The sequence below is a fragment of the Artemia sp. Qi Xiang Cuo genome, chromosome 2 (genome assembly GCF_049724085.1).
Source record: "Artemia sp. Qi Xiang Cuo chromosome 2, ASM4972408v1, whole genome shotgun sequence".
Taxonomy (NCBI): domain Eukaryota; kingdom Metazoa; phylum Arthropoda; class Branchiopoda; order Anostraca; family Artemiidae; genus Artemia; species Artemia sp. Qi Xiang Cuo.
The window spans coordinates 80845731-80870267 of NC_142795.1; the positions used below are offsets into that span (position 1 = coordinate 80845731).

The window sequence follows — 24537 nt, forward strand, 5'->3', positions numbered from 1 at the left end:
TTTATACGAGCATTCTTTTCATAAGAACCATATATGCCCCAGGGCATAACTTACAACGCCTGCCCCCGGGCCCTGGGGGGTTGTGTCGACACCTGAGTTTTTGTTACCTGACTTTTGAACAATTTTTAATAGTAATTTCTGGTCGTTTTGAGTTTGAATTTTAACAGGTATTTGTATCTGCTGAGCTTAAGTTTAAAATGGCCTTTACTCTTCTTTGAAAAACTTATTTTTCGGAAAGTTTTTTTTTAATTGATTTATATACAATGGACTTAACTGATTGACCTATGTAGGATTTCTAAAAAGGTGGGTGGGGGTTGATGAAATATGTGAAAATAAGGAAATTTCTAGTGTTAACTCCTAATCAATGCTGCAACAGATAAATAGCCGAAATTTCATAGTGGAAAGGGATCTCCAAAGTGGCGGGAGTATTTGAAATTTGTCACAAAATTGTTCACCGCCAAGAGGCAACCTGACAGATTTAGCAAAGATTATCTATTAGGTTTCACATCAGTCTGTGGTTTTAAATAGTAATATGGTGCCATGGAGCATCAAAACTTTTTCTTATTATTTTTTTATTGATAAGGAAAAATGTTCCCTTTAATCTCCATTTATTTTATTTTCCTTTTAATTTCCTTTAATTTTCATTTAATTTTTCCTCGTTTGATGACGCAATAGGTTTTAGAATTTTAAAGTGAGAGAAAGAGGCGATAGCCAAACTCTTGTTTGTAGTGATTTTTGTTCGTTTCAAGCTTGATTTGCATATTCAATTTGAAGTTTTTACGAGCATCCCTTTCATAAGAACCATATATTCCTCCAGAGCATAACTTACATCTCCTGCCCTTGGACCCTGGGGGGCTGTGTCGACCCCGGAGTTTTCGCTGTTCGGTCTTTGAACTATTTTTAAAAAACAGCTATCTCAAAAATCTGATTGGACGGGTTTGAGGAAAAAAGGGCATGGAGGGGGGGTCTAGGTACCCTCCAATCTCTTTAGACTCTTACAAAGTGAACTAGAACTTCAATTTTCAATCCAATGAACCTTCTTTGAAGTTTATACGAGCATCCCTTCCATAAGAACCATATATACCCCCAGGGTACATCTTACAACGCTTGCTCCAAGGCCCGGGGGCACTGTGTCGACACGGGACTTTTTGTTGTATGCTCTTAGAACTATTTTTAACAAAATAAATATCTCAAAATTTTTATTGGACGCATTTGGGAAAAAAGGGCGTGGGGAGAGGGGGGGGGGCTGGTTACCCATCGATCTCTTTTGACTCTTAAAAAGTGAACTAGAACTTTAAATTTCCAATCAAATGAGCCCTCTCTGAAGTTTATACGAGCTTTCCTTCCATAAGAATCATATATGCCCCCAGGGCATGACTTATAACCCTTGCCCTGAAGACTGTAGGGGTCCTGCTCAAACATATGATTTCCAGAACTTTCAACTACGTTGAACAACAAAATGGCTATCTCAAGATGTTAGTTGCCTTCCAATCCCTTTTGACTATTAAAAACGGCATTAACCATTAAAATTTCCAATAGTAGGATCCCTTCTTGAAGTTTCTACGAAAACACTTTCTATAAAAACCTTATATGTCCCCAGGAAGTAACTTACAACCCTTTCCCTAAGGGCTGGGGGGGGATTGTTATCCCCAAAGATTTAATTTCCAGAATTTTCAACTACGTTGAACAAAATGGCTATCTAAAAATTTTGATTGGATGTGTTTGGGGAAAATGTGGGCGTGAGAGGGGGGTTAGTTGCCCTTCAATCACTTTTGATTATTAAAAGGGCACTAGCCCTTTCAATTTCCAACCGAATGAGTGATTTTGGAAGTTTCTACAACAACGCTTTCTATAAAAACCTTATATGCCCCCCAGGCATAACTTACAACCCATGCCCTGAGGGCTGTGGGGGAGCGTCCTCCTCAAAAACATAATTTCTATCTGGAAATCAACTACGCTGAACAAAATGGATATGTAAAAATTTTGATTGGATAAGTTTGGGGAACTGGTGGGCATGGAAGGGGGGTTAGTTGCCTTCCAATCACTTTTGACTCTTGAAAAGGGCACTAGAACTTTCAATTTCCAATCGAATGAGCCTCATTTGAAGTTTATACGACGACTCCTTCCATATGAAGTGCCTCTGGAAAAAAAATATTAGTAAATAATGAATAATAATAAAACATTGGAGGCGTATGGTCTTTACAATAGGCAACGCTACAGCGTTACCCCTGAAAAAAACTTTCTTTTTCGTAAAGTTTTCGTAGTATATATATATATATATATATATATATATATATATATATATATATATATATATATATATATATATATATATATATATATATATATATATATATATATATATATATATATATATATATATATATATATATATATATATATATATATATATATATATATATATATATATATATATATATATATATATATATATATATATATATATATATATATATATATATATATATATATATATATATATATATATATATATATATATATATATATATATATGTTTAAGAGGTAATTACTTAGCAAAAGCAAAAAAAAAAAAAAAAAAAAAAAAAAAAAAAAACTGTCGTCCTAATCCAGCAATTGAGACAAATGTGCACTTGAACGAGGCTCTCACCTTACACATCCATCCAACTACCTAGGACCAAACAGTATACCCAAACCATCGACCAAATAGAAAAGTCCAAATCCATGCAAAGTTGTCATCAATAAATGTAAGTCGTTGTAAATTTACCAGCAAAAGCACCTTAAATCTAGCAACATATTTCCAAGTAAAACCTTCCATTTAGGGCTCATCAGAAGAAATACCACCGGCCTTAACGGGTTTCGAGGCTTTACATTCTTTATCCAGCACGGTGGCACCTCTACCATAAGATCTATATGGTAACCCTATGGCAGGTAAAACCTGTGAAATACATGCATACTAGTCAAGCTATTAAAAATTACATACAAAAAGTGTTTCAATGTTTCCATAGTAAAATCCCAGAGGTCACTGAAAGAGACCATTCTGGAACAAATGAAGACATGTCCAGATGTATCTTTTATTGGTATCTGGAACCAATCACCAATTTAAAGATCCTCAAGCTTGTTTGAAACCCCCTATACAACTCAAACATCCAAAAAAAAAAAGAAAAGCGCAAGAGAAATCATATTAAAATATCATTCAGTATTTCTTTATAATTTTTTGTATATTTACTTAAGAGCTAATGATACATAAAACTAAATTTTTTGAATTGCCAACTAATTTTTCTGGTAGAAAAACCTCTTAAGATTAGTTTTTCGCTCAGCTTTTTACATCTATGTTTAAAATCTGTGTAATTACTGCAAATTTTTGCATACCTAAATAATTGGGAATAATAAGCCGAATAAGTAATATTTGAATGTATATTACTTTCAAGATATGGAAAATTAATTACTTCAAAATTAAAATCATCCGTTTTATTATATAATTTAAAAACTAATTTATAATTATTTGAAATATTAATATTTAAATCTAAAAAATGGTCGGAGTGTCCCATCCCATAGCTAGGCTCAAGAATTAACTCTTGTGGATAAATATTTTTTGAAATCTCAATAAACTCTGCACAATTTATTACCAAGAGATCGTCCAGATATCTTTTATTATTTGAAAGGTTATATTTTACATTGCTTGGGCTGTTTTTATTTATCATGTATTCATATTCTAATTGACTTAAAAACAGGTCTGCTATGAATGGACTTGCATTCCCACCCATAGGAATACCTACAGTTTGTTTATATAAATTCCCACTAAATCTTATAAATGTATTAAATAGAACAAATTCCAATAAATCGCATACCATATCCAAGCTATAACAGAGAGAGAGAGAGAGAGAGAGAGAGAGAGAAGAGAGAGAGAGAGAGAGAGAGAGAGAGAGAGAGAGAGAGAGAGAGGAGGAGAGAGCGAGAGAGAGAGAGAGAGAGAGAGAGAGACTTCGAAACCTACTTGTAATTCCTATAAACATCTAATAATAACATTGCTCTTCTAATTAAAGATTTTCATATATGTATTGAAATATATTAATTTAAAGTTAGACTCTTTAAAATTTAGTGTTACAACGTTGAAGCCAAGTTTCGCGTTCAAGACAAATCTGACTTGTCTACCCGTGAAGAGATCTAATGTTGCTTAAGTTTTTACGTTCTTCGGAGCACTCGCACCTCGGTCCGGGGTTTTATAATGGGTGACATAAGGAACGATCATTCTGACTATTATGTATATATTGTACTTTAAACATACCAAAAATGGTGCGAACATAACTTTAACCGGCAACATCGTTCAGGATTTAAAGGGCCTACAATTTTGTAAATCCTACATTCTGGGAAGAAATCCTAGATCGTTCTCATTATGTATGCAAATAACCTCTTTTCAGCAGTTTTAGAAAGAGAGACCTGTTTCTACAACAGACCACGGTTGCATCGCATTGCTAAAGGTACAAAATCCAGAAAAATTGATTTTAGAGATCAAGCTTTGCGCTTGATCTCCATCCTACAAGGGTAGGAACAGCCTATACTGGATTAGGCTAGCCTATACCTGTGCAGTGAAATTTTTCTTTGCTTGATTAATCCACTGGATAAAAATCAACATACCTTATGATGTACTTGTAATGCTTTGAGGATGAGGGGTTATATTCATCTTGGAAAGTAGTTGAGCTAGGTGAATGAAACTCAAGAATGGATTCAGATCCTTAATGGTTCCCTGGGAAGCTATAATGAGACTTAGGAATGGGTTCAAATCCTTATAATCCCCTGGAAAGCTATTTTGAAGCACATATACATTCCTTCTCTCTATAATTGTTGCCATCCCTTTACATTGCAATTGGTAAATTTGCAGTTTGCTGCATAATTTAGCTAGGTAGAGAATTAATATATTGTTCAATGGCATATTTTATGCTCTTTCTTAACTCAATAATCATTTCTGGGTGAAATTGCATTTTGACCCCTTAAAGGGCTGAAAGGGCTCATAGTAGGCTAACCAAAAGTTTAGAAATCTGTTTCTCAAACAAATTGGTAGTGAGACAAAATGGTAAAATTTTCACAGTTCATATTATTGACTTACAAATAAAGTGAACATACATTTATAAATAAGTTGTTCAAGAGTAACATATTCCAAAAATACTTTTTTGTAACAATTCATTCCTTGTTTATTAGGCAACTCAAATATAAAATGTTTCTCTACTATTTCAAGTTCTTTGAATGCCATTGACAAAAATAGCACTGAGTTTTCCAATTTGAAACTTTGCCACTGACAATTCATGGTATATTCCAATTCAGGGTATATATTTGCACCACAGTTCATATAATTATTCAGTCAGCTTATTGCAGATCATTTCTGGTCTTTGTTCTCAGTGCAAACAAAAAGCTCCTCCCACTTCTTTCTGCATTAGCGGGTTAGTCTGTTTCCAATTGTTTCCAACAAAGTGCATTATTTGTAATAGCGGGTTTCCACTTGTTTCCGATTAGATCACAGTCTGACTTGTCTACCCGTGAAAAGATCTGATGCCGCCTATGTTTCTATCTGCAAAAACGTTCTCTGGAGCACTTGCACCTTGGTCCAGATTTTTATAATGGGAGAGATAGGGAAAGATCATACTGGATAATTATATAAACTGTGATTTGCACATTAAGGGGTGGGTAAATTTGAATTTCTCATAGAAGCAATTATCATATTTGTAAAGAGCATAGAAAAAGGCACCAAGTGGTATTTCACTTTATTTGTTAAGTCAATAATATAAACTGCAAAAAAATTACTGAAAAAATTACCTATTGTAGCTGATTTTTAGGAATGGTAATTATTATTTTCCTGAGTCTTAATTAAAAAACAGTATTTAAGTAAACAAAAGTTTTTAGAATAAATCTAGGGCCAATAATCATCACAGGAAGGTAGGCTATTTCCTGCCCTTATTTTATTTCTAGGGTTTAGAACATTTGTACACAGACTATGGTCTATGTCTATCTTAATTCTAAGTATATATACTACTACTGCTACTAATAAAAACTCACGACAGCACCAAGCTTCCTGAGGCCAACACAGCAACACATGCTCCTCCTCCACCCCAATCTATTCAAAGCCTCCCTTTTTACACCTGCCCAAAAAGTTCCCATTTCCTTTAGATCTTTCCTTATGATGTCCTTCCACCCCAAACAAGGATGACCTGCTTCCTGTTTATATATATATATATATATATATATATATATATATATATATATATATATATATATATATATATATATATATATATATATATATATATAAGTTAAAGAAACAGATTTTTAAAGCCTAATACATTAGGATTAAGAAAAGACATGAGGCTCAGAATAATTTCCTTATGCCTCATTTGAGCAGAATACCATATCTATTTTGAAAAGTTTTACCTTTGTAAAACAAAGATTATGGAAGGTCAGTGTCCTCCAGAGAGGGAAAGAATTGAGGCAAGGCTCCAAAATATTTTCTCATAAAATCATAAAGGCTCTGGATGCATTCCTGAGAGTTTTATCAACCTTGCTCATCTACTTTCCAAGAGAGCAAATGGGTCCTATACTAGAATTTTACCTCTAAACTAGAATTCTAATCATGCTGTGTAGACTCAAGATTTCAAGTTTGGCCTGAGTGATTTTGCTGAATATTGAATAAAAAAAAACTCTGAATAATAATAGAAGGAAACCTGATAATCCAAATATTCTGTGTATTATAAAGTAAGAATTCATTGTTTTAGTTTTTCTTTTATTTTGATTGCCTATATATGCTAGGGCTATATATGGGACCATCAGGAGGGGGGGGTAAGTAAATCATCACAAACACAACTTTAACCATAGAAAGAACATAAAATTATTGATCTAAAAAGGCTCTTTTTTCTTTTAGCATATCTCATCCCAGAGAGCTGCTACTCTGCAAATTTACCTTAAGATGAAAGTTACTATCTTCATAGCCCTAAGAAATAATTATAGATAGTGGCTTCCCATGGTATATTTTAGATCCCATATTCATTCTCCTAACTCTACTACTTTCCAAGATAACAAGAAGCCTTCAGCTAGAACTTACTCTTTTTACCATCAGACTTAAGAATGCTCATGATAATTTGTCCCAGCTCCTCTAATGCCATAGGCTTTCTACAAAATTTTGCTGATTCTTTAGGTTTGCATTATTTTGGTCTTATTTTGATAACATTCTGGGTAATATTACTACTCTTGTGAAGGAAACATTATAAAACAAAAAGAGTATTACCATACCATTAGATTCCTTGTTTTATGTTCTTTCCAATTATCATACTTGCATTTGTGAAAGTGCATCCAACCTCCTGATGGTCCCAAATATAGGCCTAAGTAAGTAATTAAGTATGATGACACTAGACCCTCAAGGTCCTAACCGGCAGTGCTGATCCCTGTTTTATGACCCTTCAGGCAGGAAGTGCAATGCAGGGCTGGGATAATATAGTCATAGCATACTTACAAAATTAAAAGAAACAGTAAAACAATGAAATTCTTACTTTATTATATGCAACTTGTTTCTATTAATCAGATTATTGTGTTTCCTTCTGTTGCTACACACATTTTTGACATAGGCCTAATGTTTTTCACTGGTCAAGAATACAGTTACCATTAACAAAGGCACACAACTCAAAACAAGATGAAAGACCAACTATTTATTGGCTAGGCTTGTATTTGGACCATCAATGGTTGGCAGTCACAAATGTGAGTATAATGTTTGGAAAGAGCATAAGGTAAGGATTCTAATGGTAGGCTACCAATCTTTTGTTGTTTAATGTTTCCTGTAAAATCTGCATTTGCCACTTTTGGATGACCTAATCAGTGAAGCAGTGCTGAAATATACCAGAAGGATAGATGAGGCTATAGGGAAGAATAGCCTATGTTTCACTTTTTTTTCTGAAAGTTCTACTTTTATAACACAAAGTTTATGCTACTTCACCAAAAGTCAGTGGTCTTGAGAGATAGAGAGGGTAGAGATATTCTAAATACTTCAAAAGACCTTCTCAACATATAATTTTGGCTCGGGACTCATTCCTAAATGTTCTATTTGCATACTCACCTACTTTCCAAGTTCCCAAATGAAATAATTGCTTCTGTTGTAATTGCATTCAATCCCCTCACTCTCCTTATATTGCCAGTTATATATATACAGAAGTTTGCTGCTTGAAGGTTTTTCAAATTGGCTCTCTTTGGTATTATGAACCAATTCTTGATGAAAAATAATAAAAAAAAAAAATTTGCAAACCTACAAAATCACCAGACTTTTGTATAAAGCCTAAGGCTACATCTGGCCCTATTAAGGGGGAATAGGGCTAGGATGCAACAGTTGCCATATTTTTTTTTTCTGTGTGATTTTTGTCCTAGAAAATAAATTAAACAAAAAAAGCAGGTCTTCAAATGAAAGTAAGGATTTGACATTAAAAGTTAAAACAGGCAGAAATTATTCTGTATATGATGGGGCCTGCTGCCTTTTGAAGAACTTCCTCTTTATGCTATAATTTTATACTGGCTTAAAGATACTATTTATTCCAACTCAATAGTCCCTGTGTTTTAGAAGTCATTCTTAAAGGATTGGGGAAAAAGATAAAACTTTTGCCTAAAGAGCAGGGTTGAGAAGGGGCGGCTGCCCCCATAGACAGAATAGTTTCTGTTTGTATTAAGTTTTAAATTTGCTCTTTACTTTCATTAGAAAATTGATTTTTCTTATATAATTTTTCTTATTTTTAATATCATTTCCAGAGTTGCCCTAAATATCTCATAGGGTTTCATATGTCTTAGGGAGGACAGTTAGAAAAACTGCCAGGAGTATTTTTGGTAAAAAAGAAGAGGGCTTTGTGCAAGAAGGGTATGAAGGATAGATCTTATCAGAATTAGCAGAAAGTAAGGGAATTATAGATGACATTACTGGGATCATGCAGAGTGTCACTTTTGGATGGAAAAAGTAACTACTCACAAACTTTTGAAGCAAGAACTTGCTTTTTTCTGTTGATTAATTACTGGTATTTATGCAAAATTGATATAGAACACATAAAAAGGGATTGATGCCCCTTGCCTCTGGAGTTTTTTTGTGTATTTTCTGTTTCATTTTTGCCGGCTTGAATGCTTTCCATTCAGCCCTGGCGTTTGTCCACATGGACCAAATTGCAATTCTCTATGTTAAAAGACTGTTTTTCTTACAAGGGACAAAACCAAATTTGGTTTGTCTTGGTTGAAGAAACAAGGCCCTTGTGGATACCTATATCTTGAGTGGTGCACTGGTGTTGCTGATGTAGATGGCTTTTATGTGTTCAGTGCAACAAAATGCTAAGCTGGGCAAAAGGTTTTCAGGTAGTAGAGCAGCATGCTGCAATTGACAGCCACAAAAATCGAGCTACACTGAAACTGAATCCAAACCAATTGCAGTTATCTTTTATTTGGTCTGAAAATGAAGGCTTTGGACATTTGGTAAAACTCTTGAGTCTACCTTGCCCCAAAGACGACTATAAAAGAGCCAAACTGATATAGGCAGTAAAAGTTGTAGAATCAAATATTTCTGATTAGAACATTAATAAAGTTGGTAAGGCAATGGTTGGAACACTAGTATCAGATGAGTCTTTTATTGGACATCAAAAGCTTATGTATCTGGTGAACTTTAGATGAAACACTTTACCCCTACATTAGAGAGCTACTGTTAACCAAATTGAGAGAATCTGATTTTATTCTTGTACAAGGCCAGACAACAAACACAAAGAGTTTGAAGGAACTATAAATATATGTGCTGTTTTGGTCTGAGTGAAATGGAAGGTTGTCAAAAGCATTAGGAGATGGTTTTTGTTGAGCCTACTGTAGCTGATGATCTCAGAGCTGGATCTAGGTTTTTTTTTCTCATGGGGGCAAATTTAGATTCATTTAGGGTGAAAGTTGAACATTTTTATAGGAAAATAATGGTACTGGTGTGTATTTATTACATATACTTTATTTATCAAAAGTGCTCGTTTTATCAACTCACAATTTATTTTCACTACTTTTGAAAGATGCATAATATTATTGGTCTAAAAGAATACTTCACTCTCTCAAATATACCCTAAAGCCTAAGCCTAGTAAACTGGTAGTTGGTTATGTTAATCAAATATAAAGCATAACATTCATGAGATATATATTTACTAAGTACAATTATCAAAACTTTATGGTAACCAACTTTAAGTGATTAGCAACTTGGCCCAATAGTAACTGTAACTATAAAAAAAAAAAATGGAATTTTGGCAACAATAGATACATAAAAAATTGGCTTTTTTATTCTGATTCTTTTTATTCTGATGGATATATATAAAATATATCCATCTAAAGCTGATACAATTTGCCTGATTTCTAAAAATAGGGGAGACACCTCCAAAAAGTCAAGGGATCTTGATGAAAAACTCACCATCAGGTTCAGCATATCAAACAACCTTATTGTAGAGGTTTCAGAGCCCTATCTGCAAACATGTAGAATTGTGTTTTCTTTTGCCAGAAGAAATGTCACAGATGCATGTTTGTTTTTTTTTTTCTCAGGGGCAATAGAATCTATGACCAAAGGTCATAGGAGATCAGAAGAGGGCTCATTAAAACAAAATTAAAAGTTCTAGTGCCCTTTTTAATTGACCAAAAACATTGTTGGCAAAGTAACTCCCCTTTCATTGTTGATCATGTGCCTCCCCCCCCAAAGACATCCAATCGAAATTTGGAGAAAGACATATTGTTCAACATATTTTGTAAGTCCAACAACTATGCCACTGGGGATGATACGGCCCCCACAGCCCCTAGAGAAAGGGCAAGTGGAATTTGCTCATTATTTACATATAGTATTTGTTTTCAGCAGGGGGTAATTTTCTGCTGGGAGAGAAATTTCCTTAGGATTTTTACACAGGCAAGGGATTTATCAGAATCCATGTATGAAATTTGTTTTATTTGTCTTAATTTCTCTTTGGCAACTCAATTTTACATGCAGAGATATTCCTGGGGAACTATCCAGAGGAAATTTTTTGTGGGTTGGAATTTTCTGGGGGGATTTTTCGTGGGAGATCTTCTCCATGTGGGAAAAATTTTACAGGGGGGGGGGGGAATTTACCAGAATCCATATGTAGAATTCATTTTATTTGCCTAACTTTCTCTTTGGCAACTCACTTTTACATGGGGAGGTGTTCCAGGGGAACTGTCAAGGTGAAATTATCTGAGGGGTTGGAATTGTCTAGGGGGAATTTTCCACAGGGGAAACTTTCCATTGGGTGGTGGTGGTTTCAAGGAAAAACGCGGAATTGTCTAGGGGGAATTTTCTACAGGGGAAACTTTCCATTGGGGGGTGGTGGTTGCCAGGAAAAACGCAGAATGAATTTGCCATTGAGGAATTTTGCATATGGGAGGGTTTCCAAGGAAGGGGAGACAGATTTCCCAGAATTTTTTTGAAAAACAATCAGAAATTAAACAAAAAACAAATATTTTCAAATGAAAATAAGGACTAACAATAAAATTTAAAATAAACAAATTATTCCATATATGAGAAGTACCTTCTTTTCAATCTCTCACACTTTATGCTGAAGTTCGACTTTTTTCTATTTGTTTTAAATTGTAATATTGTTCCTTACTTTCAGTTGAAAAAACTTGCTTTTTTATTTCGTAATATAAAACTCAACAATGTACAGTACCTACTAGCCTATATAATCAGAAATATCAAAATAGGAAGTGCATTTTTTTTCTGTTTTATAAATCCAATGCTCCTTTCAGGAATTCAAAAAGTTTTTGTATCCATATTGTTTACAAGACTTTGTCTCCATATTTATTTATTTAGAAATAAAAAAATATGGATACATGGTCTTCTGATTTTTTTCTTTAGAGTAGGCCTACCATTTTTCAAGGTTTTGTTTCAGCAAACCTGCTCTTGTTTTTTTTTGTCTTTTTCTCTTGTCATCTTTATCTCCAAAGTGCAAGAAAAATATTAGTGCGCACATATAGGCATACCACTGGTGGCTATGAAATAGGGTACAGACTTATATTTCTACTAGTGCTGCATTTTATTCTGCCAGTTTTATCAATTTACCAATTTTCCTTAAACTTTTAAATTTAGTTTCAAGGCTCAAATTTAGGTTGAGCCTTGCCATGAATAGTGCAACAAGAGTCATAAGGTATTGAAATCTTAAATAGCTTAAGCATGAATTACAGAGAACATATCCCACCTTGTCTTAATTCATGTATAAGATGATTGGAAGAGGCCATAGTCATACCAACCTCTTCTTACCATTCTTATTGCCTATATTTTCCTTATTTCTTTCCTTTATTATTTTTCTCCTCATTGTCTCTCCTTTCCAGGAGAGCAAGATGATTGGAAAAGATAACGCCTGTAAGCATGAATTGCTTTGAATCCAAGATAAATTATAGTTGCAGTGATAGCTGTGACCTTGTAAAGTAAGAAAAATAGAATGGTGTTCTATTTGAGCTTTATCGGTGATATTTGCCTCATTAACGTTAATGCCCAAAATTGAAGGATCCTAAATGCTATTGTCTTTCAATTAAGACAGTCCACAATACCAATTATGGCAAACTTTTAACTTTTAGAAAAAAATTTATTGGACTCTTTCACTGGCACTAAGTCAATTAAGCGTTAAATATAAATTTTAAGAAACATGTAGACAAAGCCATGATTATGCTAACTTTTCCTGGGAGATATTAATGTTAGTTTATGTATCTTAAAGCTTATCACTTTTATTTCAAAACTGTACTGTTTCAAAACTGTATCATTTCGAAGCAGATCAGTCTCAGGTGCATTGCTTTTGATGGGTAACTTTAAGCTCGAGGAGTTTTATATAGGCTATTTGGAGTCAACATAAAAAGCCATTTTTTTTGTATGTGCATTGTTATCAAAACTCCTTTTTCAGAGTCTCTGTTGCTATTAGCTGAAATTGCCTTTACTTACAGTTTGTTACCATGAACTGGTTGATAAGAACAGGGTGTCAATATAATGAAAAGGAAAGTGTTAAGGAAAGCTGGGCAGAACGCTTGGAAAAAGTACTAAACCCAAAAAGGTTTTTGGAAATGATATAGAAAGTAATAAAATATTTTTGAGAGTTTGAAATTGAAAGTTTATGAATGTGATTTTTGAAACTGGGGAACTTCCTAGTGGTTTTAGGAATATGATTTTTGAGAAATTGGAAGTACGTAGTGATTTTAGGAACTACCTTTATACAGAGCCGGAGTTGGTTTTTTCTCATGGGGGGAAATGTAGATTTTGCCACCCCCTGACGCACCATCAATGCTGTAAATATTATAATTTTTGCCCAACAATATTACAAATTAAGATTGTTTTGCCCCCCCCCCCCCCAGACGCACCGCTCGGGTGCTTGCCCCTCTAGCCCCCCCCCTAGATCCGGCCATGCCATTATAAGAAGGGGGATAAGAGTGAGTATAATAATTACAGATGCCTCAGTTTGATTGCTGTAGGAATGGTTGTAAAGTTAATTTTATTTCCACAATATCTGGAAAAATGTCGGGCCTTGGGGATTTCACTTTTACATGGTGACTTCCATGAGCACCACTGCCTTTTTGTTTTATTGTTTTTTAATTCTGCTGATTTGTTTAATTGTTTATGATGCTAATTACTTTTGAGGTTCTTACTGCACACAGGCTAAGGTGCCAAAGACTTCTATTCAGTTTCCCATTTTCTTTAAGCAAGTCTTTAGTGATAGCCTCTTAAGTCCAAACAGTCAACTTAATGTGGAAGAGCATTCAAATAGTTCTTACAGAAAAATGTAAAGGTATCAAGTTCAAAAGATTGGAGAAAAAAAAAAAAAACAACTTGGTAAGAGTTTAAAATGGAAGCTTGATTATTATAGACTGTATTGCCTTATCTTACTGCACATCAGGCTTGCCTAATTTTCATTTTCCAAACTCCAAAACTAGGACGGTCTACAGTCATAGAAGAAAGCTGAAAATGTTGCTGAACTGTCCTCAGCCCGGGTTCCATCATAAGCACTGATCCTTTTCATGCTTATATGCATGTGAATCGAAAGTAAATTTGTTTTTTTTCCTAGCTTACATATCAGATTGACACATTTTTTGGAATATTCCATCTTCCTTTTCTACATTTCTATGTATAAACTGGAAAAATATGTTTTTGGAAGAAAATTCGGGAGTACCATTTGCAATCTTTTTTGTATTGATTGATATTTGTAAAATAAATTTCAATTCAAAAATTTGAGCTGCTTATTGTGCATATTTATGTAGGATTAAAATGGGGTAACCATGATTAAGCATTTGTTTGTTCAACCCACGTAGATTGTGCCTGTTGGATTAGGCTTTTGGCTGTTCATGGGGCCCCTCCCCCAGAAAATGGATTGAATATGAGCCAATTTTTCGGTGTTTTGCCCCCCTCCCGGTGAAAAAAGACTCTGCCTTGTATTGGTTTCAAACTGGTTCATCTGGAAATTTTTTATTAGACACATCATGCAGTAATTTAATAAGGGTAGAGAGTTGACATAATTTCCTGTAGTTCTATTTTTGGTCGTTTTTTTCAGATAGTCAGGATATAATCCAAAGACTAACTCTTGAAAGGAGACTGAAGAATCACCGTGGATGTGTAAATAGCTTGGTTTGGAACAGTAATGGGAATCTCTTACTTTCTGGCTCAGATGACCGTCGAATTATTATAACACAATATCCTGATTATAAGGTTTATTTGGTTTTCATATTAAGAGTTTTAAAAATATTAGTAGAGATCGATTGAGAGGTAATGAACCAGCTATTACTACTTGAAACATGGTTTTGACTTCAAGCAAAGATGGTTAGACTTACAGTCTAAAAATTTAAGGCAGTGTAAAGTGCATAAACTAGGAATTTTGATGATTTAAAATTAACACATTAGAAGGGCATTGATTTTTGACACTCTGATTCTATAAATATATGAGTTTCTAAACTATTCTAAAATTTCAAACATTTTCCTGACAAATTTTTCACTCATTTTTGTTCATTATTTTAATACTATCACAAATTTGAGTATGCATTTTTTTACGACTGTCTTAAATATGATACGTGAATACGATATGAAATATGATATAATCTTTAATGTGATAGAATATTTGACTAATATAAAAAATAAGGCATGTAAATTTGCTATTGCTACTTTTTTTTTTATTTCTGCTACTATTCCACAATGAATAAAGCTAAGAGGAAAAAACACGAAATAGTTAAAAATTGACTGAAAGCTAATTAGATAATTTTCTTTCCTTCTTCCATTACTAGTTTGTATTTTATTTCTTATTGTTACCTTCTTTTTCTGCTAGTTCTGAGGTTAAGTCAAGCCCCATAGTAAAAATTCTCTCTCCGCTAATATAATAATAGTCAATGTTAAAGTGATGTTACTAAAGATCACATAACCCTATAAAACAGATATTCTTATGCAGATTTCACGAAAATGTCTGTAATTTTAGAATGATTTACAAAGTGTTTAATTTATCAGATTAGATTGTAATAAATCAGTACCTTTTGAATATAGTACTTTAAATTAATGGATTTAAAATTGAATTGTAAGTTTTTAACCCACTTCTTATGACAAAAACTATGACAAGGTGTCACCTGATATGGTTGTTTTAAGAGTTGTCGAATGCATGGAGGGCCAAAGCAGAATGGCAGATTTTGTATCTAGGAAAAAACTTTATAGCTTTATTAATAGATAACTTATGCTCCTGCCACTGCTTTCTCTGTCAATTAATTTTATGGAGTTTTGATAAATTTCCCCAAAAGAAAATTCGATTCTCTTTACTCCTCCTAAAAATAAAAGTTGACAAAGATTAATGATTTTTGTTTTGCATCCATGTTAGTAAATTTTCAGATATTAATCTTCGGAAAGATTTTGAAGAAATCAATTTTCACTTGGGGAATTTAGGGAAACCCTGGAAAATTTAGTGATTTTTGAAAACTCTGGAAAAAACCTGGAAAACTCAGGGATAGTAGAAACACTTGCTCCTGCAACCCTAGCCCCCAACTGTTACCATAGCCTTCTATTATAAAAATTTCGCTCAAACAACAAACTCTTTTGTTACAAATTAATTTAAAAAAAATTTTCCACAAAATAAGTTTTTCAAAAAAAAGTAAGGAACTCCATTAAACAAAAAATGAGCAAAAATAAAATCAAATAATCTACCAAGCGGGAAACTACCACAAATCAGCATCGATAAATAAATGAAGCCCAAAACGAACAGAAATTACAATAACTAACCGAGTCAAACTCAAAACGAGCAGAAATTAAAATAAGTTGCGCAAAACCCCTATGCCTTCCCAAGGCCAGAACAAAATTTGCACTTTACTGAAAAAATATAAATGTTTTTACTTTTATAACTTTAATAAATCAAATAATATAAACCTTTTGACTACTAAATATCAGTATATGTATATTAAACTGACAATGCACATTCATTTGTATTTTGTCGGTAAAATGCAAATTTTGTTCTGGCCTTGGGAAGGCATAGGGGTTTTGTGCCCAACTTATGTTAATTTCTGCTCCTTTCGAGTTTGATTCGGTTAAGTATTGTAATTTCTGTTCGTTTTGGGTTTCATTTATTTACCGATGCTGATTTGTGGTAGTTTCACGCTTGGTAGATTATTTGATTTTATTTTTGCTAATTTTTTGTTTGATGGAGTTCTTTACTTTTCTTTGAAAAACTTATTTTGTGGAAACAGTTTTTTAAATTAATTTCTGTTTGTTTTATATTGAAATAATCTTTTCAGGGAAAAAGAAAATAATACTTCTAATCTCTTCGTTTTTTAAGACTTTATAGTTTGGCCTGCAAAATTTTGATTGGATGTGTTTGGGAAAATGATGGGCGTGAGAGGGGCGTTAGTTGCTATCCAATCCCTTTCATCTGTTAAAAAAGGCACTAGCCCTTTCAATTTCCAATTGAATGAGCCCTTTTTCAAGTTTCTACGACAAAGATTTCAATAAAAACCTTATATGCCCCCAGGGTAAAACTTTTAATCCATGCCCTGAGGATTTTGGAGGGGGGTCCACTTCAAAAATATATTTTATACCTTCAAATCAAATGAGCTGAACGAAGTGGCTATCTCAAAATTTTTTTTGGATGTGTTTAGGTGAATGATGGGCATGTGGGGGGGGGCTAGTTGCCCTCCAATCACTTTCGACTATTAAAAAGGGCACTAGCCCATTGAATTTCCAATCGAATGAGCTTTTTTATAAGTTTCTGTGACAACGCCTTCTTTAAAAACCTTATATACCCCCAGGGCATAACTTAGATCCTTTGCCCTGAGGGCTGTGGGGGAGTGTCCTCCTCAAAAACATATTTTCTATCTGGAAATCAACTACGCTGAACAAAATGGCTATCTCAAAATTGTGATTGGATGTGTTTGGGGAAATGAGGGGCGTGGGGGGGGGCTAGGTGCCTTCCAATGACTGCTGATTATTAAAAAGGGCACTAGCCCATTGAATTTCCAATTGAATGATCCTGTTTTGAATTTTCTACCACAACATCTTCCATCAAAATCTTATATGCCCATAGGGCATAACTTAAAACTCGGGCCCTGAGGGTAGTGGTGCAGTGTCCTCCTCATAAACATATTTTCAATATGGAAATCAACTATGCTGAACAAAATGGCTATCTAAAAATTTTGATTGGATGTGTTTGGGGGAATGATGGGCTTGAATACATTCTTAGACCACACTGGCTATACATGACAAATGAAACTCAGAGAGGAAAGAAAATAACAAAATGAAAAAATAAAATAAAAAAAGGTGAAAAACGAGGATTTTGTCAGCCAGTGGAGAACACCATGAAGAAGAAAAAAGAAGCAAATATTTGGACAAGGACCTCCGCCAAGTCGTCCTCGGTGCTAAACAAAAAAGAAAGAAAAGAAAAAGACACCAACGAAAATCGAACCTTGCGAAGTTTACTTATCAACGACAGAACAGAGTTTCTGTTCTGTTGTTTCTGTTCAGAGTTTCTGTTCTGTCGTTGACAAGTAAACTTCGAAAGGTTTGATTTTCGTTGGTTTCTTTTTCTTTTCTTTCTTTTTTGTTTAGCACTAAGGACGACTCGGCGGAGGTCCTTGTCAAAATAATTTTAGTTTTGTGGGCAGTATTTATGAAATATCTGTAATACATGTAATTTAGTGTTTATGAAGTTTATTTATTCAAATTAAGTTTAAGAAGCAGAATAACATTTTCCTTTTGCTTTCACTTCTAAAATTAAGGTCAGTGGATGGGACATTTTTGCCCATGTATAAGGGTTCAAATACAGCAAACACCCTAGTTTAGAATAATCAGTAAACTTTGCTAAAAGTCATGGCTTCAATAATGAACTTTGTAGATTTATGTTCTATACCACTACTAGCAACTCATTACAACACCAAGCCGCATGAGGCCAAACAGCTAAGCACGCTCCTCCTCCATCACAATCTTTATAAAGCCCTACTGTTTACATCCCTTAAGAGGTGCCAATTTCCCTCAAATCTTTCCTTACAACATTCTCCCACCCAATTTGGGGACGACTTACTTTTTGTTTGGTCTTGTCCTAGCCATCTCAACCTTTCTCTCATCATAGCCCTAGAAAGCGGGATAGAACCACATTTGTCGTGCAGCTTATTATTTTAAATACGGTCAGTCAGGCGAGCACCCAAAACAATCAGTGGACAATTCCTCTGGAAAACACCTAATAAATCCTCTTTCGTCTATTGGAACACCCACATTCTAGTGTTAACATCTTTACTGTATCCACCATCTTTATTAATAATACCACCATATTCTATAGATAATTGTTGCGCCTAGCTTACTTTGGCAGCTATTTTTGCAAGGATAAAATATATTATAAGAGGTAATTTTTTTCTATATTCAACCCCTTTTATTTGAATTCCATTTCAAAACTCAAATCCGTTGCCAACTAATTTAAGTGCTGAGATTTCTATAGCCTCTGCCAGAGGTCTTTAGAAAAAAATTAACTCCACCTAGTTTACCCACTAATAGATAGCGCTGAATATGTAATATAATTTGTGAAATAATTAATATTTTACAATATACTCTACAAAATGACCAAGAAACTGGTTTTAAGGCAAGTTTTAAATCTTTTTTGGAGATTGATGACAGATGTTCAGAAAATTGAATCTGTATAAACAAGGGTTTATTCTACTATAACATAACATTATAACACTATAACATGTAATTAATTAACAAAAAAACTTTTTCTACAAAGTAAGTTTTTCAAAGAAAGGTAAATTACTCCATTAAACCAAAAATGAGCAAAAATAAGTGAAGCTATTCACTTAATGGATCTTCTCATTACTCAACATCCCCTCTTCAGGTTTACTTGTTCTTAGTCTAAGCGACTTAGTATTCTTAACGTTAATTTTCAAGCCTGTTTTTGCCAACCCCCCTCTTAAGCTCTCAAACCTCTAGAAAAACATTCATTTTGCTAATGTTTTCATCTAGGACGCTTAAATCATCGGCATAATCTAAGTCTAGGAGAGGTTTACCTTCCTATTTAATTCCATGCTAATCCCATAGCCTTTGCCATTATCCTTAGGAGAAACTTCATCAAAATGCTTCATATTTGAGCGTGGTCTAATTTAAAATGCCTTATGTAGCTTCAGAAGAGTAAGTAAAAGAATAAAAAGAAAAATTAGGATTGGTGTTTAGTCCTGTTAGATTCTTTGCATTTCTTTGTCTTGTTTCAGTCGAGCTCAAGTTCTTTTATTAATCAATCAGATGTGGTTTAGCTGTTGTTCATAGTCTAATGTAACTCCTTATGAATATGAAAAGGACTGTCATTTTTCAGGGTTGTCAAGTCATTTTAATTGGATTTTGAAAAAAAAAACAATAGAGCAAAAGACTTAGCTCTACGCATATTTTTTTAGTCTTTTGGCAACTTTAAACTCCACTGCCTCTTCTTACATGGCTGTGGTCAAAACCAAGGGGTTATATTTGTGATTTTGAAAATGAGCTAAAAAAAGGAGAATCCTCACATGTGCTTTTAATTAATAGTTGCATTTGCTGAGCATTATCAATTTGTTATTAATTGTAGGATTTACAATCAAAGATGCATAAAAATATAAAAATGGAGACGTGCAAAAACGAATAAGTATGTATCAAGCAATATTCTGAAAACAACTTTAAAAGTTCTAAAATACTTACATATAAAGTGTTTGACTTTAATTAAACACCCCCCCCCCCGTAATGTGCAAATATATAGTCAAAATAATATATTTTCCATGCATTTTGCCGTATGTCACTCTTCTTCAATTAAGTTGAACGGCGAAGAAGCAACGTCGGATTCAAGAAACAGAAAATGCAGCCTTTGTTTTTGTATATTGGGGGGGGGGGGTAAAGTAAGGTGTAGCTCTTTTAGGATAGATATAAATAAGTATTTTTTAGAATTTTAGGGTGTTTTCTTCTAAGGAGTAATCTAAACTAGGACCAAGGGAATGTTTTCAGACTCTTAAATGCAAAGTCCTACCTAAATTGAAGTTGGTTAGAGTAAAGATTATAGGCGTAATATAATATTCTTCAGGTCTTTAAATTTCCAAATCTACAATCAATCTCGAAGAACCGGTTTTAAACTTTGGAATTACTGTATTTAATAATTTGTTAGCCAGTGGCAACATACTGTGCAATTCAAACACCCATCAATATTTAAGACGCACATTTAACTGATAAAATCGTTAACATTTATGTCTATTTCAACAAGTGGATATGGATTATTTTCATCTACTGTACTTAAATTGGGTTAAATTATTTTATTCTAAAATACATTTCATTGAGAACTTTTATTACCAATCTTAAATTCTCCGAATTATTTTTGTTTAAAGACCATAGCCTAGAGACTTTTACCATAGCCTAGAGACTTTTACCTAGAGACTATTATCAATGCCTAGAGACTTTTACCTAGAGACTATTACCAATCTTACACATTGCCTTTTTGACCGTGGAGGGTTAGAAAGTGAAAGGAATAAATCAAAGATAGTTTCCTGATAAATGAATTGCCAAAACTGCAAAAAAGGTCAATAGACCAATTTTTTCGGCAATTACCATTTTAGTGAAGCACTTTATTCTTGAATAGACTTACGCCTACAATCTAAGCTATAAGCTTGCCTTTAAATTAAGGATTTTTTTTTCAGGTTTTAATTGACTACAAGACTGTTCACAATTCAAATATTTTTAGCGCCAAGTTTTTAGCCTGTTGTAATGATAGAAAAATTGTCTCAGCTTCAAGCAAAGGAAGTATAGTTTACACAGATATTGATCGTTTAGAGGAAACATCTCATTGTGTATTTGAGTGCCACTCAAATGGCGTTGTGTATGCTGTTAATCCTGTGCCTAACGACCCAAATCTCTTTCTCAGTTGTTGCTACGATGGAACAGTTCGTTGTTTTGATTTACGAATAAAAACGTCTTGCTCAAAAGAAAATTGTGATGAGGTAGGTTGAAAATGACTGTTGCTTGTTTAAGGCTTAAGTCATTTCGGACACCCCACCCCCCTCCGAATAATCGAAATTCTGGAAATTGAGTGTTTCCTCCAGTTTTTGAAATTACTGTTTTCAGTAAAGTGTAAATGACAGTCTAACCTTAGAATTTTTTGAGGGGCAGAAACCTCACTATTATTCATTTTAATTTCTGCTTGATTTAGGTTTCATTTATCCATCAATGTTAGTTTTTTATCTCATGGTACGGGGATTGTCGGGAAGCCGGGGGCAAAAAAGGGACACAGAAGGGAGGTTAGTTGCAGTATTAACCACTTTTGACTCGTATAGGCTGTTAGATTTTCGGATTTTCATGGCCCCAGTCAAAGTTTGTACGAGCACCCTTTCTATACGAAGTGACACGAAAAATATGTCTATTTATTGATTGCAAAGTGTTTGTTGCTTGTAGTTGAAAATAATTGACACAGAATGATTCATATTAATGTAAAGTTGGTTAAGAGAAACACAAGGTGGTTAAGAAAACTTTTTTGTGAGCTCTGGCTTTTCGTCTAATTTTCTTATATCAATCATTTATTTTCCGTATGTTCATCTTTTCTGTTTGTAAGTAGTAATAATTTCTACCGTGGATCGAGGACGTCCTTTATTGAATTGTGAAAAACCTCTATGTATCAAACCCATAGAATTGTTTAATAGGAGAATTCCTTCTCTCCAACATAAGAGAAAAGAATCCTCAGAAGAATAAACAAAGTTTGATTGAAGGTATAAATTTCTAGTTACCCCTTCTTTCTTCTTTGGATATTTCCTTTCCTTTTTCCTTTTTTGTATATTTCCAGTCCTTTCAAAGCTAGAAATTGATCAGAGATATAAATTTCTATAGACCAGTTCTTTCCTTTTTGGATATTTCTTTTCTTTTTTTTTTCATTTTTTGTATATTTCAGTCCTTGCAAATATAAAATTAATCGAAGATATAATTTTCTTGAGACCAATCCTTTCCTCTTTGGATATTTTCTTTCCTTTTTTTCCCTTTTTTGATTATTTTCAGTCCTTTCAAACATAAAAGTTGATTGAAGATATAAATTTCTAGAAACCAGTGTTTTCGTTTTTGGATATTTCCTTTCCTTTTTTTCATTTGTTGGGTATTTCCAGTCCTTTCAAATATAAAATTGATCGAAAATACAAGTTTCTAGGGATCAGCCCTTTCCTTTTTGTTCATTAGCTTTCCTTTTCCCCCCTTTTTTGTATCATTTCCAGTCCTTTCAAATATAAAACTCGATCGAAGATATAAATTTCTAGGGACCATTCCTTTCTTTTTTGGATATTTTCTTCCCTTTTTTTTATTTTTTGTATATTTCCAGTCCTTTCAAATATAAAAACTGATCGAAGATATGAATTTTTATGAAAACTTTTCTAGAAATAGAAAGTTTTAAAATCAAAACCTCTGTTGTCAAAATTTGGCATCAGAAAAAGAGAGATGATTTCTTTTAAATGTGCGAGAGTCTCATTTTTCAATGAAAAATGAAGAGAAAAAAAAGAAGAGAAAAAAAGAAGAGAAAAGAGGAGGGATAATTTGTTGATTTTGATTAGACATGGGAAGTGGGCATCATTAAAGGCAAATTAAACATATAATCAGTCATCTACTCAGTGGAACATACATTTTTTTTATCCGATGTATGTAAACATTTGTCATGTAGTCCCCTTTTTGCCTACTAGGGTACGAAATCTATCCCAAGATTGGTCCAAGTCGATTCCACTCCCAGGACAAATCATGGCTGATATTTAATTTGTTTGTTTTTATTGTTTTTGAACGGGTTTCCATGAAAAACATCCTTCAATATCCCCCTCCCCAAGGCAGTAGCTTGGATTTTAGTTCGGGGGGGGGGGATTTACAAAAATAAACTTTAAAAAACGCATCAAAAATTTTTTTATATGCACTTTTTTTACGTTTTTACATAAATATAAGGGAGGTTCAACCATCCTAATCCCCCCTAGATATGACCTTGCCCATCCCATCTTTCTAGTTCTCGGACCTATCTATACCTATAACCTTCCGTGATAGCATTTCTGAATTAGAAAATGTCCTTTGACTCGCAGATTGTTGAATTTCAAGCTTGTTGCTGTTTAGAGACATAACCTTGTAAATATTCGTTTTAGGACATAATTATTAAGATCCCTAATGCTGTGACATGTATGGCAACCAATCTCCAGCGACCTTATCAACTTGCTATTGGATGTAGCGACAGCTGCGCTAGAATATTTGACCGTCGAGCGCTTAAAAGAGGCAATGCAGGTAGGCTACTTGATTCTTTTTTACATCTTGAAACAAAGAAACAGAACTAAAATGAAATCAAGTGACTACTCCTACTACTACTAATAACTCTCTGCAGCACCAAGCCGCCTGAGGCCAATACAGCTACGCCCTCTCCAACTCCATCCCAATCTTTTTAAAGCCTCCCTTTTCACACCCTCCCAAGAAGCTCCTATCTCCCTTAAATCTTTCCTTACAACATCCTTCCACCCCATTTGGGGAAGACTCGCTTTTCGATTGGCCCTAGAAGGTTGCGTGACAAAGACAATTTTTGGCAATCTGTCATCCTTAATCCGCAGAACGTGTTCTAGCCATCTCATCCTTTCTCTCATTATAGCCCTAGAAAGCGGGATTGAACTACATTTTCTCACAGCTTACTATTTGTGATACGCTCAGTCAGTCGGGTACCCAAAACAATCCGTAGGTAATTTCTCTGGAAAACATCTAGCAACTCCTCTTCCGTTTTTCGGAAGCTGTCATCACTGTAGCTTCCAATAATCTAATCTTGGTTCGCAGACTTATCTTCCTATTCTTCCAAACTTCTTTCAACTGTGAAAAACACCCTTAGCCTTGGCTATTCTACTTTTAACATCTTCACTGCTCCCACCATCTTTACTAATACTACTACCAAGGTAAGTGAAGCTGCCCACCTGATCAATCTTGATCAGCTGATCAACCTGATCAAAGCTATTCTGCTTTTTTCATCTTCATTGTATCCACTGTCTTTACTAATAATACTACCAAGGTATATGAAGCTGTCCACTTGATCG

General features: G+C 34.0%; 1 protein-coding gene across 4 annotated transcripts in view; it reads left to right on the plus strand.

The window, feature by feature from the left end:
• The first annotated feature begins 4367 nt into the window (after nt 1–4367).
• Nucleotides 4368–24537, plus strand: part of LOC148955677 (DDB1- and CUL4-associated factor 6-like) — a 102458-nt gene continuing 82288 nt past the window's right edge. For 3 of the 4 annotated variants that reach the window (XM_089103396.1, XM_089103403.1, XM_089103416.1), the window contains exons 1-4: nt 4368–4481; nt 14559–14713; nt 21160–21459; nt 23614–23749. In XM_089103396.1, coding sequence (XP_088959522.1) covers nt 4397–4481; nt 14559–14713; nt 21160–21459; nt 23614–23749 — 676 coding nt within the window. In that variant the 5' untranslated portion in view covers nt 4368–4396. Of the gene's footprint in view, nt 4482–7705; nt 7741–14558; nt 14714–21159; nt 21460–23613; nt 23750–24537 lie in introns of those variants that run through there. The other variant, XM_089103410.1, reaches the window with a different exon arrangement.